This window comes from Thermobia domestica, chromosome 9 (assembly GCF_964235325.1).
Source record: "Thermobia domestica chromosome 9, izTheDome1.hap1.1, whole genome shotgun sequence".
In the NCBI taxonomy this organism is placed as follows: domain Eukaryota; kingdom Metazoa; phylum Arthropoda; class Insecta; order Zygentoma; family Lepismatidae; genus Thermobia; species Thermobia domestica.
In genome coordinates, this window is record NC_137462.1 from 264,105,776 (window position 1) to 264,121,311 (window position 15,536).

At 34.9% G+C, this 15,536-nt stretch overlaps 1 protein-coding gene across 2 annotated transcripts in view; it reads right to left on the bottom strand.

Annotated features, from left to right (window-relative positions):
• Positions 1 to 609: 609 nt before the first annotated feature.
• Positions 610 to 15,536, bottom strand: part of LOC145660672 (uncharacterized) — a 39,132-nt gene continuing 24,205 nt past the window's right edge. The window contains exon 3 of one of the 2 annotated variants that reach the window (XM_081726005.1): positions 610 to 2,571. In XM_081726005.1, the coding sequence (XP_081582131.1) occupies positions 2,565 to 2,571 (7 nt within the window). In that variant the 3' untranslated portion in view covers positions 610 to 2,564. Of the gene's footprint in view, positions 2,572 to 8,695; positions 15,402 to 15,536 lie in introns of those variants that run through there. The other variant, XM_081726004.1, reaches the window with a different exon arrangement.

Genomic DNA, 15,536 nt, shown 5'->3' on the forward strand with positions numbered 1-15,536 from the left:
TGTAATGTTCAAAATGTTATTTGTGATATTAACCGTAATAAATAATAAGTGAAAAAAGTGGCGATGCTGTTTTTACAATGAAGTGAAAATGATCACCATTCTTACTTGTTTATACTGGATTGTGCTGTTGAATATTTCGTTTGCGCAATGAAGTGGAACAAATAATAAGTGAGAAAATTGGTGATGAAGGCTTAACAGTCAAATAAAAATCGCCAACAATCAAAATATTCTAAAACTAATTCAAAATTATGGTTTATATATTCTTAATCGTTCATTCTGGATTATGTCGTTCAACATTTCGTTTGTGCTATGAACTGGAACAAATAATAAGCGAGAAAATATAGCGATGATGGTCATCAAGTGAAAATCGCCACCACTCAAAATATACGAAATCTAATTTCAAGTTATTGTTAATCATTTGTGCTGAATTGTGCCGTTGAAATTATCATGTGCTGTGAATCGGAATAGGTAATAACAAAAAAATAATGTAATTTCATAGGTTCCAGACACAAGTGAAAGTCGCTACCACTCAAAATATCTCAAAACTAAATTTCAATGAGTATTAAACACTTCTTAGCTATTTGCATTGCATCGTGTTGTTGAAATTTTTATTTGTGCTATCAATGGAGATACATAATATATGAAATAAATGGGCGATACTGGTTTGATGATTATTGCTACAATTTAAAAGATTTCGAAGCCGATCTCAAATTACGCTTAATTAGTTACATCCCCTACTCAACGTTTGTGTTAAATTGTACACTGGTATCTTTCTATTGTTTTTATCAGTAAATAGAATTAATCAATTATTAAGTGTCGAAGCACACTTGACGTCGAGTGAAAATTGCCACACTTAAAATATATCCCAAAATGTCAAAAATAATGTAGAAACAACTGTGCTATCTTTATGCAGGATTGTGGGACTCAAATTTTCGTTTGTGCTATGAAACATACTAAGTACCCTAGTAGCAAGAAAACTTTCGGCCAGTTTGAACATGCTTGCCTTTTGGGTTTCTACGCTTTCATTGGAACGCGTGCTTTCATACGATCTCCCTTTTGCTGTACTTGTAAGCAATGCTTTAGACCCTTCGCAGAGCGTCATAGCATCACTGGCCGTTCATTGGCTATTGACATGACTTGGCTTGTAAAACGCTTGTGTCAAGTTTGAATGGTACACTGAATGCAAGGTCGTCAATATGTAACTTCGTTATTGGAATCCAGGTTGCGGCATGATTGCACGTTTCCCAATCAAGCTGGATGCAAGCTTGGCCGACTTGCAATTCAAGCTTACAGCGAGCGGTTTGCAAATTGGCTCTACTACTTGGGTAATAAAGGAAATAAAATGATCACGCTGCTGCTTTTACAGTCAATTGAAACTCGGCACCAGTCAAAATATTTCCGAACTTACTTCAAATTAGGCTTTAACTATCGTCAATCCTTAGTGCTGGATTGTACGGCTGAAAGTTTTATTTCTGCTATGAACTGGAATAAGTAATAAGGATTATTAAAGTGGCTACTCTGGCTTCCCGAATAAAAAATATTTCAAATTTAAAATTGACACAATTTAAAATATTTCATAAGAAATTTCACGTAGTTATGCTACGTTCATGCTGGATAGTGCTTTTGAGGTTTCTTGTCAATACGAATGAATTGTAGTCAGAAATTAGTAGAAAAAGGTTTGGCTTGATGTTATGTGTTAAGTAATAACGATCGTCAGTTATCACAAAATCTTCAAAAAGATTTTGAAAAGATTATGGTACGTTTGTGCTGGATTGTGTCATTGAAAACATCGTTTGTCCTATCAATCGGAATAAATAATAAGCGAAGTAAAGTGCAGACGCTGGCCTGACAATCATTTCAAAATATTTCAAATTATATCGCAAATTGATTTTTAAAATATCAAATGATTGTGGAACGTTTATGCTGTTAAAGTTTGCGTTTGTTCTATCGACCAGAATAAATGCCTTAATCAATCAGATAAAGACATTCAAGGCTGTCTTGATAAATTAAATATAAATCACCATCATTCAATTTAATTTTAAAACTACCTTTCGGCTACATGGAGTCTTTGTCTCCCAGACCCCCGCATTTGCTTTGCCTACAGCTTCGCGCCTCATACGAATACTTAAGTCTTTCTCCCTTCCTCAATATTGCGAGGATTGGAATTATTCTTTTAAAAATATATAAATAAATAAATAAATAAATAAATAAATTCCTTTCCCCCTTCGAATACATATTGCAATAAGAGTGAACTGATAAAAAAAAAACATGTCCGTTTAGGTGCTGTGTTCAAAAATCCATTTCTTCGACGTTATCATTCTGCCAATTTTCCCATCATCATTCACCCTTAAGCATCCGTCTCCCTTATTCTAAATGGCATAATTATTAGATTTCATTTCATTTCATTTTCAATGCGAGGATTTGTTTGGAGCATCTGTTACGTACTTCTTTGTATAGGCCCTCTGAGTCAAAACATAACTGTCGATAGCGTAGTCAAAGCATACTCTGTCACAATGAATAGCCTATACGTTGTTGCAACTTATAATCAATGGCTGTTCAATTGTTCAGGACCTATAACGAAACAAAAAAAAATCATGAGATTCTCCATATAGTTAGTTATCTTTTTCAACAATCTATACTATGTTATTATTATTGGTACACATGAAGAACTTATTGAAACTTAACGAAAAATGAATACCAAAATCTCTAATGTCTTGCCTCTACTCATTGCATAAGCGATACCTTTATTTGAAATTCGTATTTCGTTCACTTACTACAATGCTGTTCCATATACAGAAAACTATTATACGTGAAAAGATAAAAGTAGCGAATCATTTAATAAAATTCATAAAACCATAGAACATAACAAAGTTAGTTAAGAAAATAGTTATGCTTTCAGTTGTTTCTAATAGAAAGTTGAATACTATATAATTTAATACTTATAAAACCGGGGTATTATTTAAAAATTACCCAGAAAACCGGCCACTTTGATGTTTTGTCATTAAAGAATTACAAAATATTCTACTGTTCAGCAGGTTTGTTTATTACATCAAAGGCCATGCCTCTTCTACATCTAGCGCTTGAAATTTGATATCCAAGTAGTATATTATCACATCATTATTATAAAATTTCACTGTTGGATATCAAATTTCACTGTTAGTTTTCTTGGCTTGTAGATATGTTTAACTTACATGTGTTTTCATGATAATCCAAACTTTCAACATACGAGTATCAGTCTTCTAGACTGTCGTAAAGAACTATAAAGATAATACTAAATCTTCCAAATAAGTGCAGATAACGATCGCTGAAGTTCATAATTGACTTTTTGAGCGCATACTGGCCCTAATTGATATATCATATGACTACTTTTCCATTTCAAAAAATATCACAGATTTCAAAATGCCGGATTTGAAGATGGCGGCTGAGGTTTGTGATCTACTCCGAAATTCTTCTTTTGCTAATATGTGGAATTACTACCGTTTGCATTGTCTATCTTTCACTACCTTTTACGATTCAACAATTTATTTGATGTATTTCACTAACATAGCACAGCTCTTCTCCCACCAATTTTGATCCCCTCCCCCTCCGTTTCTTATGGCGCTCGGCCGCTATTAACTTTGCACATATACATATTTTTCACATCCTCTATCAAGTGCACTATGTCTCATCCCACAACTCGATTAAATCATTCATGGTTCCTACGTACATAATTGTTTGGAAATGTCTTCCCTTATGTAAAGAGATTATTCTTAGCAGTTTCCTCCCTACATAGAAAAACAGGGTAGAACTAGCACTTGATTTTACAGAGAAGCTAGGAGAAACAATGCGAATAGGGGGGACTTGTTGCGTCCCTTGTGTTTATCAAATTAACTTTTGCATTTTTTTGTTTCTTGAAGGATTTTGTCTTTAGGATTTTGCAACCATATATAAGCTGACAGAATCATATATAAGCGCTCTTCGTCACTCCAAAATTATTATTCAACACACATGGACAAATTGCCAAGTAAGACTTCCTAGTTCTAGGTTAATTGGACCAAACACTCTTCATTTTTACAAGTTCACAGTGGGAACTGTGTTAAGAGCTATATTGTATACGGCTGATTGGTTAGGTGGTTCTAAGAGAAGGCAGAAGTTATGAAGTAGATTCCCCAATTAGGAGACTCAAGAAAACTGCTAGCGTTTGATATAGAAAGCTTCGAACATTAATTTCATATGGTTTCTCCTAGACAGGAATCAGGCATTTTTATTGATGTAAAATTTAGTAAAAAATTGTTTAAATTATGTCTCTTTTCGCAGTCCTACACCATAGACGGAATTGAATTGTGTTTTCGGCATCGTTGTTGAGCTTGAGAAGATTTATCTGTATACCTAGGTACAAATAAGCAAAAATTCCAGTCTGCTTACAAACTAACTGGTGAGAGTTTATGATTTGTGTATCACTCTTGGAATGTGGGTTCGAGTACGCTGAGATCGAGATCAATAAGGTTCAACTATTAGTGTTCAGTTTGGTCCCACTTCTAAAAGCCAGAGTGATCAGGCCTCGTTATGTTTATTTCTTTGCTTTTAAGGTATAATAGGGTCTGATCTCGCAAGAAAAATTTCTTGTCTCACAATGAGAGACTGTCTCATGTACTTATCTTTTGTAAAAAATCCCTTTGTGTCCGGTAGTGGGATACTAAAATTCCACTTTATTATCTAAGTACACTGTAGACTCATATTAGCTAGAAATCCTATAGTCTATGCTTGCGGAATTTACAGTCAGATTAGGCCAAGTGTCGATTTTACTTTTAGGTAGGCGTGCGATAGTCTCTAGATACGGGTCCATGCTCTACTCTAGTTGTTAGAAAATCGAGTAAGATATCCGACAAACATATTGCAATATATAGAAACCACAAAATCTTTTTCTCCTATAAATATACAGATGCTGATCAGAAAAATGGAAACACCTGTAGTTGGCAACACGTCAGATGTATGGGTGGGCAGTGGTATCGTGGCGCCCGCAGCGCCGGACCGCTGGTGGTGGTGTTTTAGGTAGGTCTCCATACTACGTCAGGCGCAGTGGAACAGCAGTGTCCAGTGACTGCAGCAGACGGAGGTAGTGTAAAATGGGAGACCTCTCAGATTTTCAAAGAGGGCAATTTGTTGGTGCGCGGTTATGTGGAGTGAGCGTGACGGCAGTGGCTACTGTGTTAGGTGTGTCGCGTAGGACAGTGTCGAAGGTGATGACGGTCTACACAACACACGGGAAAACCACATCGGGGAAGCGGAACAGTGGGCGGAAGAAAATCATGAGTGACAGGATATGCCGGGTATTAAAGCGCATTGTCACGCAGAACCGTCGTGCCACTGCGGAGCAAGTGACGGAGGAACTCAATCAGCACCTCCTCACCCTGCTTCGACAATCACAGTCCGCCGCGAATTACATGACATGAACTTACGGGGTCGTGTTGCACGGGCCAAACCGCTCATCAGGGACCATAACGCTTTCGCATGCCGCAAATGGTGCCGCGACCATGCAACTTGAACCGTTGAGGACTGGAAACGTGTGATATGGACGGATGAGTCATCCTTCACCCTATTCCCAACCACGGACCGTGTTTGTGTGGAGAACGCCCAAAGAAGCTTATGATCTGCAGTGTCTCAGCCCAACTGTGAAACATGGCGGCGGCTTGGTGATGCTGTGGGTAGCCATATCATGGTTTTCATTGGGTCCTGTGGTCACACTTACCGGACGAATCACTGCCAACGATTATGTCGCAATTTTAGGAGACCACTTGCACCCTATGATCCGGATGTCGTTCCCGGACAATGACGCCATCTTCCAGGATGATAATGCACCCATTTACACAGCTGGCGTTGTTGCAGCGTGGTTTGTGGAACATCGGGATGAAGTTCAACACCTTCCCTGGCCCGCCCAATCCCCAGATCTCAACATAATTGAACATCTGTGGTCCGTCTTGGAAACACGACTCCGGCAACGATTTCCACCTCCATCCTCTATCACAGAATTGGCCGATGCCCTGCACGAGGAATGGTGCCATCCCACGTCGCATCAAGGCTGTTCTGAAGGCGAAAGGTGGCCCGACACCATAATTATCTGGTAAGTTGCAATTTAGTTCAGGTGTTTCCATTTTTCTGATCACCATCTGTATCTTTACAAATATATTGCTTCGAAAAGAACTTTGCTGGAATTCGTACTTTAATTTTAAAAAATCCTAAATTTGGGATTGATCAAAAGATTTTAATAACTGGTTTCAAACTTTTTCCCTAAACATTTTTTTTTTTTTTTTGCTAATTTTTCAAATGAGCAATAAAGATAATGTTATTTTAAATTTCATGTGATAATTACTATTTTTCCAGTTTATTTTTGTGATTTAGTGAAGAGGCTGAATCGTGAAGTAGGCCTGTCGGAAAAGTATCTGACCATGGTAACAGAAAACCAATACACTCACCTCCCAATGAGGATTCTCTTCGTCCTAATCCCCTCCAAACTAGTTTCCTATTGCTCCCACGCACCGTTTTGTAGCTTTTCTGCTGCTGGAAACAGGCCTGAAACCCCCATCGGGAAGTGCCACGAGAACAGCTGTCGCGTTTCACTAGATCTCCTCTCGGATGCGAAATTGAGTATTTTTCTAGTACCTTTAGATTTTTGGGAAGAGGCAAAATTCTCACGAAGCTTTACGCGAAGAGTAGGGAACTAGATGAAACGACGAAATCTTGGGCTGTTGTGAAAAGGATAATGACATATGCTGCATGAATGGAATCATTATTCTAGGAAATGTCTGAAGAGAAGCCTTTGTATCTGAACTATATATTAATATCACACCACATAAAACATTCAGATGGAAGTTACCACAATCAACTGTTTTCTTTTTATAGTTACCACGATTTGCGATTTATGACACATTCATATCTGATTTTGGGGATGTTCTCTTTTTCAAATAGTACTCCATTCATAAACTATTAAAGAAGTATTAATTTACTGGTCAGAATGAAGTGGTTGATATCAATTTGCAATTTTTGATGATAAGTGGGCAAATTTCAAGAAATCACAAACCTGTAAAAGAAATTTAAACTACTGATTTCCGATCCCCGTTTATAGGAACAAGTCTGTTCCAAATTACTTGTACAATAACAACTTTCAAGGAATAGGTTAAATTACCAGTCATCCTGTATACAAAATTAGAAACCCTGAGTGAGTGCCTAATTGAATGATCAATGCCCAGGATAAACCGCTTAAGCTAGAAATTTCACAAATCGCATAAAGTAGAAACTTCAAATTTGCACACCATGAGATTTTTTGAATGGTAATTATTATATTAAAATTCCCATACACCTCGAAATTAGACATTATATTTCGTATATCCACTTTCATTTAAAACAATTAGAATATGTTTGTTTTTCTAATTTTGAAACGAAAGGGGAAGAAAATGGATGAGAAGAAAAAGAGGTGAGGATTACAATAATTATTAAAATAAAATATCTACATCTCTTATTCTTTTAAGAAAGATGAGATTGATTAGCGGAATGAGGCAATAGAGTTGGAAGAAATTAATCTTGTTGTTCAAATTATTTAAAATACAGGGTATGAAGTTGACGATGTAGAAGGTATATTGGATAAAAGAAGTTTTAAAAATCGATCAAAATAAGCTTTAAAAAGAAAAGCGAGGGACGTACAACTGCCACGAATAATAAAGCAAAAGTTAGTAAGAGATGTAAGTGTTAGTAGCAAGAAAAGAAGAGGAGCGGAAATGCTATTTGTGAGAAAACGTTTAGAAAAAATCATAAAAACGTGTAGAATGATTGATAATAGGGAGGATAGTACAGGTTAGGGAATTTCGACTAACGAGTAACTAGAAAATTCTAAGAGGAACTTCGGTTGGTCGAAGGGAAATGTGCCTGAAATTTACTGATCGAAATACATTACTTCCGATATCTTTTAGTTGTTTGCAGAGATAGAGGTTAAGAGAAGGTTGAAGAGGATTAGAAATGACTCCGCTCCCAGCCTAGATATCTTAAAGAAAAACGATTTGGTAAGAAGAAAGAAAGCTACAGTACTGACAAAGTTCTATAATCTTGTGGTGAGAAGAGCACCGGAAAAATAAAAAAATAGAACCGTTTTTATATTGCAAACAAAAAATGAATTTAAATGAGCCAGAAACTTGGCTACCAATTATGATGAGAACGTTTACGGACTTAGATAGATTGCGGGAGGCAGTATACTTATGCACGACACAGGAGAGTTTCCAGAAGTCTACAAGTAGGGATTCGAAATGTCTTCTTTTTACATGAAATTATTAAGATAGTAAAAAAGATTGATGGAATCTTCTGTGCAGTGATGAAAATTTTCCGATTCATATAACATACTCCACTTATTCCTACATCATTATTTAGCCGTGAAATTTATTTGTAATAAATATTATCTGAAAAGTTTCCTGAATCTAACGATTCTTCATTTCTGCAAAAATGTTTCAAAACCTTCAATGTATTTTCCCCCCAAAATTCACCTTTGATCTCACAATTTCGCCAGTTTATACGAGTAAGACAAAGTTTTCTCATAGCTTTACTACTTTTCTGGATTTCCACATTTGCAACATATATAAATATGTTGATATAATGTAAAGTACCTAGCCTACTGTAAATTTATGACTACCCAAAATTCCACGCAACTCATGAAAACAAACACTAAAGGTTTTCTGAAAATGAACATTTATTTAATCATATATTCATTCAGAAGAGAAAGCAAAAATGTAACTAATAATTTACGAGTGTTATACAATAAAATCAAAGCATTTCTTCTTATTTTCTGTACCAAAAATAATCTTCATAAGGAACGTTTATGTAGTTCTTTCATTATACAGGCAGTCCTATATGTGAAGAAATAGCAGAATTTTCAGTTTCTGAAATAATTGATAAATTCACAAAGGTTTTTTTTTCGCTTTTTTGTTACACTTTAAACAATGGGATGGGACATTTGTACTTTACGAACTCGATTTACGATCCCTGCATTTTACACACACACACACACACACACAGAGAGAGAGAGAGAGAGAGAGAGAGAGAGAGAGAGAAAACAGTGTTAATTTTTAGTTGCCTATTCGGAACAATAGAAAATTTTCTGGTTCTCGAAAGCTAATTGGAAAATTATAATTTGTTGCTCTCTCACTTTCCTCTACAGGAATTAAATTTTATAGCTCAATGTGCAGTTAAATATAGTGGAAAATTTTCCACCTAACGTCACTATACAAAATATTCAAAATTTTCCGGCTTATGAAAATGTTTCCATTTGCTTCTACATCTCAATGAAAATTTTCCGATGCAAAAAAATTCTTTTCACTTGTTTCTACAGAACAATATAACTTTCCGAATCATAAAATTTTTTTCAATGTTTCCTTACACAGCACAAAATTTTTTGATTCATGAAAAATTGTTTCACTTTTTCCTAAGTACTGGAAATTTTCTGAACCATGAAAATTTCCAGATTCCTTAAACGATCTTTCATTTTTTGACATTTGTATACCTGAATTCAATCAATTTTATGGTTAATGAGGATTTGTTACTTGATCACTGATATTTATTTAGGACGGAAATTTTTCCAGATAAATATAGCTGAAAATTTTTCACCTCATATCACTACTTCTGTGTCCTAGATACTAGTAAAGATTTTGACATTGTACCCCAAAATATGGTAGTGGAAGCACTGGGAAGGAAAAGAGTTAAGACTGAAACAGATGTGAAGCAGGGTGATCTATTAAGTTCACTTCTATTTAATGCTGTTTAGACAGAAGGACATAGAATATCCAGCTCAAACCGAACGCCTTCAGTTCAAAGTTAGGGAATTAGGCTCAGTAGAGCGTATACTAGGATCGTACGGCGTTCTCTCTTGGATTTTCGAGATGCGACCATCGGGATTTCTTGTAGATATAAAATGAAAAAGGTAGAAAAAATTCATTGAGAGAGACAAACTAGAGGTTAGGCAAAGATAGAAATTCGGGTTCTGCAGAAAGTTATCTTGGCCATATCTGCTCGACTACGCTGGTTTCTCGTCTCTGAACACCTTGATATTTCGTTGACTAGCCTAAACTGTATCTGCCAGGAATATATAAAATAGTATATAAGTATGTTGACCATATGGTCATAATTTTGTGTTTTAAAAAATTGTCACTAATGTTAAATAATTGACATTTCTTTACGACCGCTGCTGTCTCATTTTGCGCTATGCTTTATAAGGAATTGATTTTACCCCTACTTTTAATGATCCTATACTTTCAGATGACTTCATTTCTACAATTATAAGGATGTGTTTGGTGTTTTTGAAGCATTCATCATCTACTTGTGCACAGAAGTTAAGCGCGATTAACATGACTATGTGTACTCAGTCCGAGTTGTAAGTGTTAAACATATCAGTAAATTACAATTACTGGTGTCTCGTCTTTCGCTCCAGTCCATTTAACTCGATCAAGAATGATTCTGACAGATCCTAGAACTTCTGTTAGGAACGTGTGCTCAGTCTGGCTCTAGCTAGTGATGTATGTACTTACCAGTTTCAAACACGACTTAACAGACTCTACCCATCTACTTAGCCCAGTCCGGAAGTAGTCGTGGGTATTTAAAGGATCTATCTAGACTCGATGAACAGCCGTAAATCGGCCAACGCAAGTGATAATTTGGTTAGAGTGCGTGAAGTTTTATAAAAAGTTTCTTAGCTTTATTAGATATTGCGTATTACATATTACGTATTAGAGCATATCACACAAAAAAAGTCATGAATCAGTCGATCACAGGTCTTACGCGAAGAAAGTTCTGGCTTACATTCGATCATTGTGAATAGAAATAACTAATATACAGAATAGAGTAACGAGAACTGATTGAATCTTTCCATACTTACCAGTTCCAATCAATAACCGATCAATATCCGAAGGTTAATCACTGTTTATAAATAATACACATACGCATAGATTATAAAAGCAAACGCTTTCCACATTACAGTTCACTGATTATCGATCTTCGGTAATAGTCAATCGATATTTGATCAGTCTGATGATGTGAATCACATATTCTCATACTCTTTACAATAATTTATTTTTATTTTTCTCCAAACTTAAGTTTGTTGAACAACCTAGATTTACTTGCAACAAACTATAACAGAACGAACTGAACTTATTTCAACTTCCAATTATGTGTTAAACTTTTTTTAAGATTACTGTATACAAATATTAGTTAATTCCAATAGTAATCCATTTATAGAACGAAAATCAATTCGCGCATTGTAGGATACAACGTATTAACTTTGCAATTTCGGAAGGTTGCACTGATCTTCTTAATTTAATTTACTGATGGCACGAATCACAATTATATCCTTTTGGTATGGAAATATCGTAGATGTATTCTGTAACTTAAACTATTCACATTATTAGCGATTTACGCAAATTTTCTATGAGAATAATTGGAATGTCAATATATATAATTATTACCAAACCATGGGAACCATATCCCAAGTGTATTCCTCGGCCAGTTGTAAAAGATACACATACATTCTTCCACAAAAATTATATAATAGAAATAACTGTTTGTATGATGAAAGCAGATAATACTCACGTTTTTTCTTTTTCTTTTTTTTCTTTTTTCTTTTCTTTTTTTTTTTACTTTTTACTCATATTTCTAACACTTATAACTCGGACTGACTACACATAGTCATGTTGTCAATCGTACTTAACTTCTGTTCACAAGTGGACGATGAATGCTTCAAAACCAGCAAACTCATTCTGGTAATGGAAGAAATTAAGTCATCTGAAAGTATGGAATCACAAAACAAGGAGGAAAAATCAATTACTTATAAGACATGAAGGAAAAAATAGAAAAGTATGACTGTATGGCCACATATTTCTATGCTAGTTTATTTACATCTACCTAAAGAGAAGAAAAAGAAACGCTATGGATATAAAAAAGTATACAGTGTATATAAGTAGTGAAAGCACACTGCGGCTGTGACTACAGGTTAGCGTTCTCACTTCAACCGGAATATTACAAATTCGAGTTTAAAAGAAGACAATAAACTAGTCTGAATCACGTATAAAAATCGAATACTCGGAGGGTAATTTTAATTATGGGATCTTTTAGATTTCCGTTTATACGAGTTTCCTAGTTATTGGGAAAATTAATTGTAATTAAAGTTGTGAAAAGAGCCTGACAGATGTCATAAATAAGGTAGTTATTTTCAAATAAGATTTTACTATATATTCACCAAAGTTTGATTTCCTACTTGCATCAATTGAGATGTTTATTTTTAAAACGGTTATGTTTCAAGACGTTCAATGTCTCCATGGACAGTAGTTCTTATCTCTACCATCATGATTTACCTTTGGCATATTTATGAATATTTGTCACTATAATTTGGATAATGTGCACTGGTAATTAAACATATTGGTCGTAATTTTGGAATCTAGTACGTATTGAGTACAGATTGGTTTCTATCATTATGTTTCTCGAATGCAGTTTTAACTTGGAAAGGGCATACGTTCTAACATAAATTTGTATTATTAGATAAGAGTTCTCACGTAATGTATTGACATACTTGTGCAAAGATAGAATCTTAGATTACCGGGTAGAGTTGACAGTGATTTTTCACTTTTTATCAATTTAGAAACATTTTCGTCTCAAAAACTGCCGATTTACGACTAAGTAATAAGATATGAAATATTTACGAGAAGCACTTTACAGAAATATATTAACGAGAATATGAAAATAACAAAAATAATATTAAAATAAGAGTTGAGACCATTTCTGAACATTGGTTCTCATTTATAGTTGTAAAGTAGACATTTGTAACTTCGGACAGAAATGTCTGATTGAACATACTACAGAACAGATGATAATACAGTACTAATTTTACTTTACTTTTAAATTGGAAACTTGATACTCGTATAATAGAATTTGGAAAACATAATTTTCTTCCTATGTCCTGCATCAAGTCTTGTTATCCTAAAGTTTCATACATGAATAGGCTTTACAGCTCTTGTACACTATTGAGAGTCAGAATTTCATGAAAATTTGTGCTTATTTGTTCATATAAATGAAGATGTTCCAATATATCATTGATAATTATTACACATTAACCACAAAAAAAATGGTCTGCTGGGTGTGTAAAAACAAGCTGATAATTTTATCTTCATCTGAAATGCAAACACTTTTCTTACGTGGCAGGTATCAACACAAAAAATAACTCCGTTCAAATAATGACTGCCTCAAATTAAAATATATAATTTTAATAGCTCCAATTTAATAGTTTTTACTGATTTTGGAACTAAGGAAAGCTTTTGTTTTAGTTTTCTCAACAAGAAATTGAATCGTCATTCCATGTTATGTGTATCTACTGTCAATGCAAACAATTTACATACACGCTTTGACGAAGATATTACAACGGAAAATGTTCCACATACATCGATATTTCCAGACTTCAAGATTAATTAGTATTTATGTTCTTTTAAAGCAAAGTCGTCATAAAAGACGAATCCTATATTTCCGTCTGAATATTTGTAGTTCTGTGCTTTTCCACTGCGAAACAAACCTGAAACATTTGCATTAAAGCTATATCCGCTAACTACTAAATCAGGAAGATAATTCGCTTATCACTCTTCTGCCGTAATCCTGGCAATACGACGTTACACCTTGTTTAATATACGACTAAATATCTTACCATACAGAAGGAAACTATTTACTGTTCTTTATGTCCATCTACAAATGTCTGAAGTTCCGAATTCAAGTTTCTGTCTATAAATTTCTTCCCTTAAATGCTTATAGTCAAGATATTTCTTTGTGTCTGTACATATGGAATAGCAAATTTAATATACTCAATTTGTTCTCAATAATCATAGTAAAGCTTCGGATCTTTACTTTTTTAAATAAATAATGCTGACTTGCAAAGTTCTGCTACGTATGAGGTTAACTTGTGTTGAGTTTAACGTCCCGTTCAGCATTGAGGCTATGAGACGCGGATTTACTGATTAACGTGGAATCCGAACCACATGAATTCCAGCCGGGAATCGAACCCGGCCCTCCCACGCCAAAGGCGCGTACGCTAACTGCTTAGGTGCGAAGGAGCTCTTCGCATCAGGTTAACTATTGACCTGGGATTATTTGCAAAATCTGTTCCTACATACTTAACAAAAAAGATATGTGCACATATCTGATATAAATGTAACATTTGAGATTCCTTATTGTTATTTAATACAATTCCTAGAGTCGATTTGGCTTAAGATCGTTTGCTATGTTCGTGGATTATCTTCCCGAACATCTTAATATGTTATTTATCAGTTTCCATTAAGACCTCTTGCACACATAATGTGGTTATCACTGTTGGGTTTGTCATGCGTTTATTACACTAGGTTTTTGATTTTCACCGTTTATTCTTTTGCGATGCTCATGACAATGGTTTATTATCTTTTATTACCATGTGGTTTATCAGAGTTGGTCTTCGAAGTTGTTTCACAAGCTTCACACATCCACATTTTTTCATCCTTCTGTCTCAAATGTTTCTTGTGAAGTATGAACTACAGCTAAATCCATCCACTCAATTATGACACTCATTAGATAGCTCGTATGGATGTCTTAACATGTGCCTTGTCAAATTTGATTTCAAACTAAATCTCTCTCCACACATCTGACACGTATGAGGTTTAGCACCTGTATGTGTTAACATGTGGGTTTTCAAATATGGTTTATTCCTAAATCTTTTGCCACACAACTGGCATGCATGAGGTTTCTCATCCGTATGTGTTAGCATGTGTTTTATTAGATCTGCCCTTCGACAAAACCCTTTTCCACACATCTGGCATCTATGAGATTTCTCACCTGTATGAGTCAAAAGATGTGCTCTCAAATTTGATTTAAGACTAAATGTTTTTTCACATACCTGACAAACATGAGGTTTTTCGTCAGTATGTCTCACCATATGCCTTACCAAATTTGATTTCTGACTAAATCCCTTTCCACAATTCGGACAGGTATGAGGTTTCTCTCCTGTATGTGTCAACATGTGAGCTGTCAAATTTGATTTCATACAAAATCCCTTCCCACACACCTCACAAGCATGACGTTTCTCACCTGTATGTGTCCGGGCATGCGCTTTCAAATTTGATTTTAGATTAAACTTGCTCCCACATATCGGACATGTATGAGGTTTCTCACCTGTATGTTTTACCATATGTCTTGCCAAAGTAAATTTCTGATTAAACCCCTTTCCACACTCATGACACTTGTGACGTTTCTCATTTGTATGTATTAACATGTGTCTTGCCAAATATAATCTTCGAGTAAACACTTTATGACATTCCTCGCAAATATGAGACTTCACATCTTGATGAGAAATAATTTCCTTTTGTGAAATATGCGTATTTGCTTTTCTGGAAAGAGTATATTTATAGAACATGTAACATATTAGAAAAAGATGTGGAAATTGAAAGTAAAATTAGCAATATGAAATACACTAACTTGTACGAAACATACCTAAAACAGGAAAGAGAGGACTGGTTTACGAA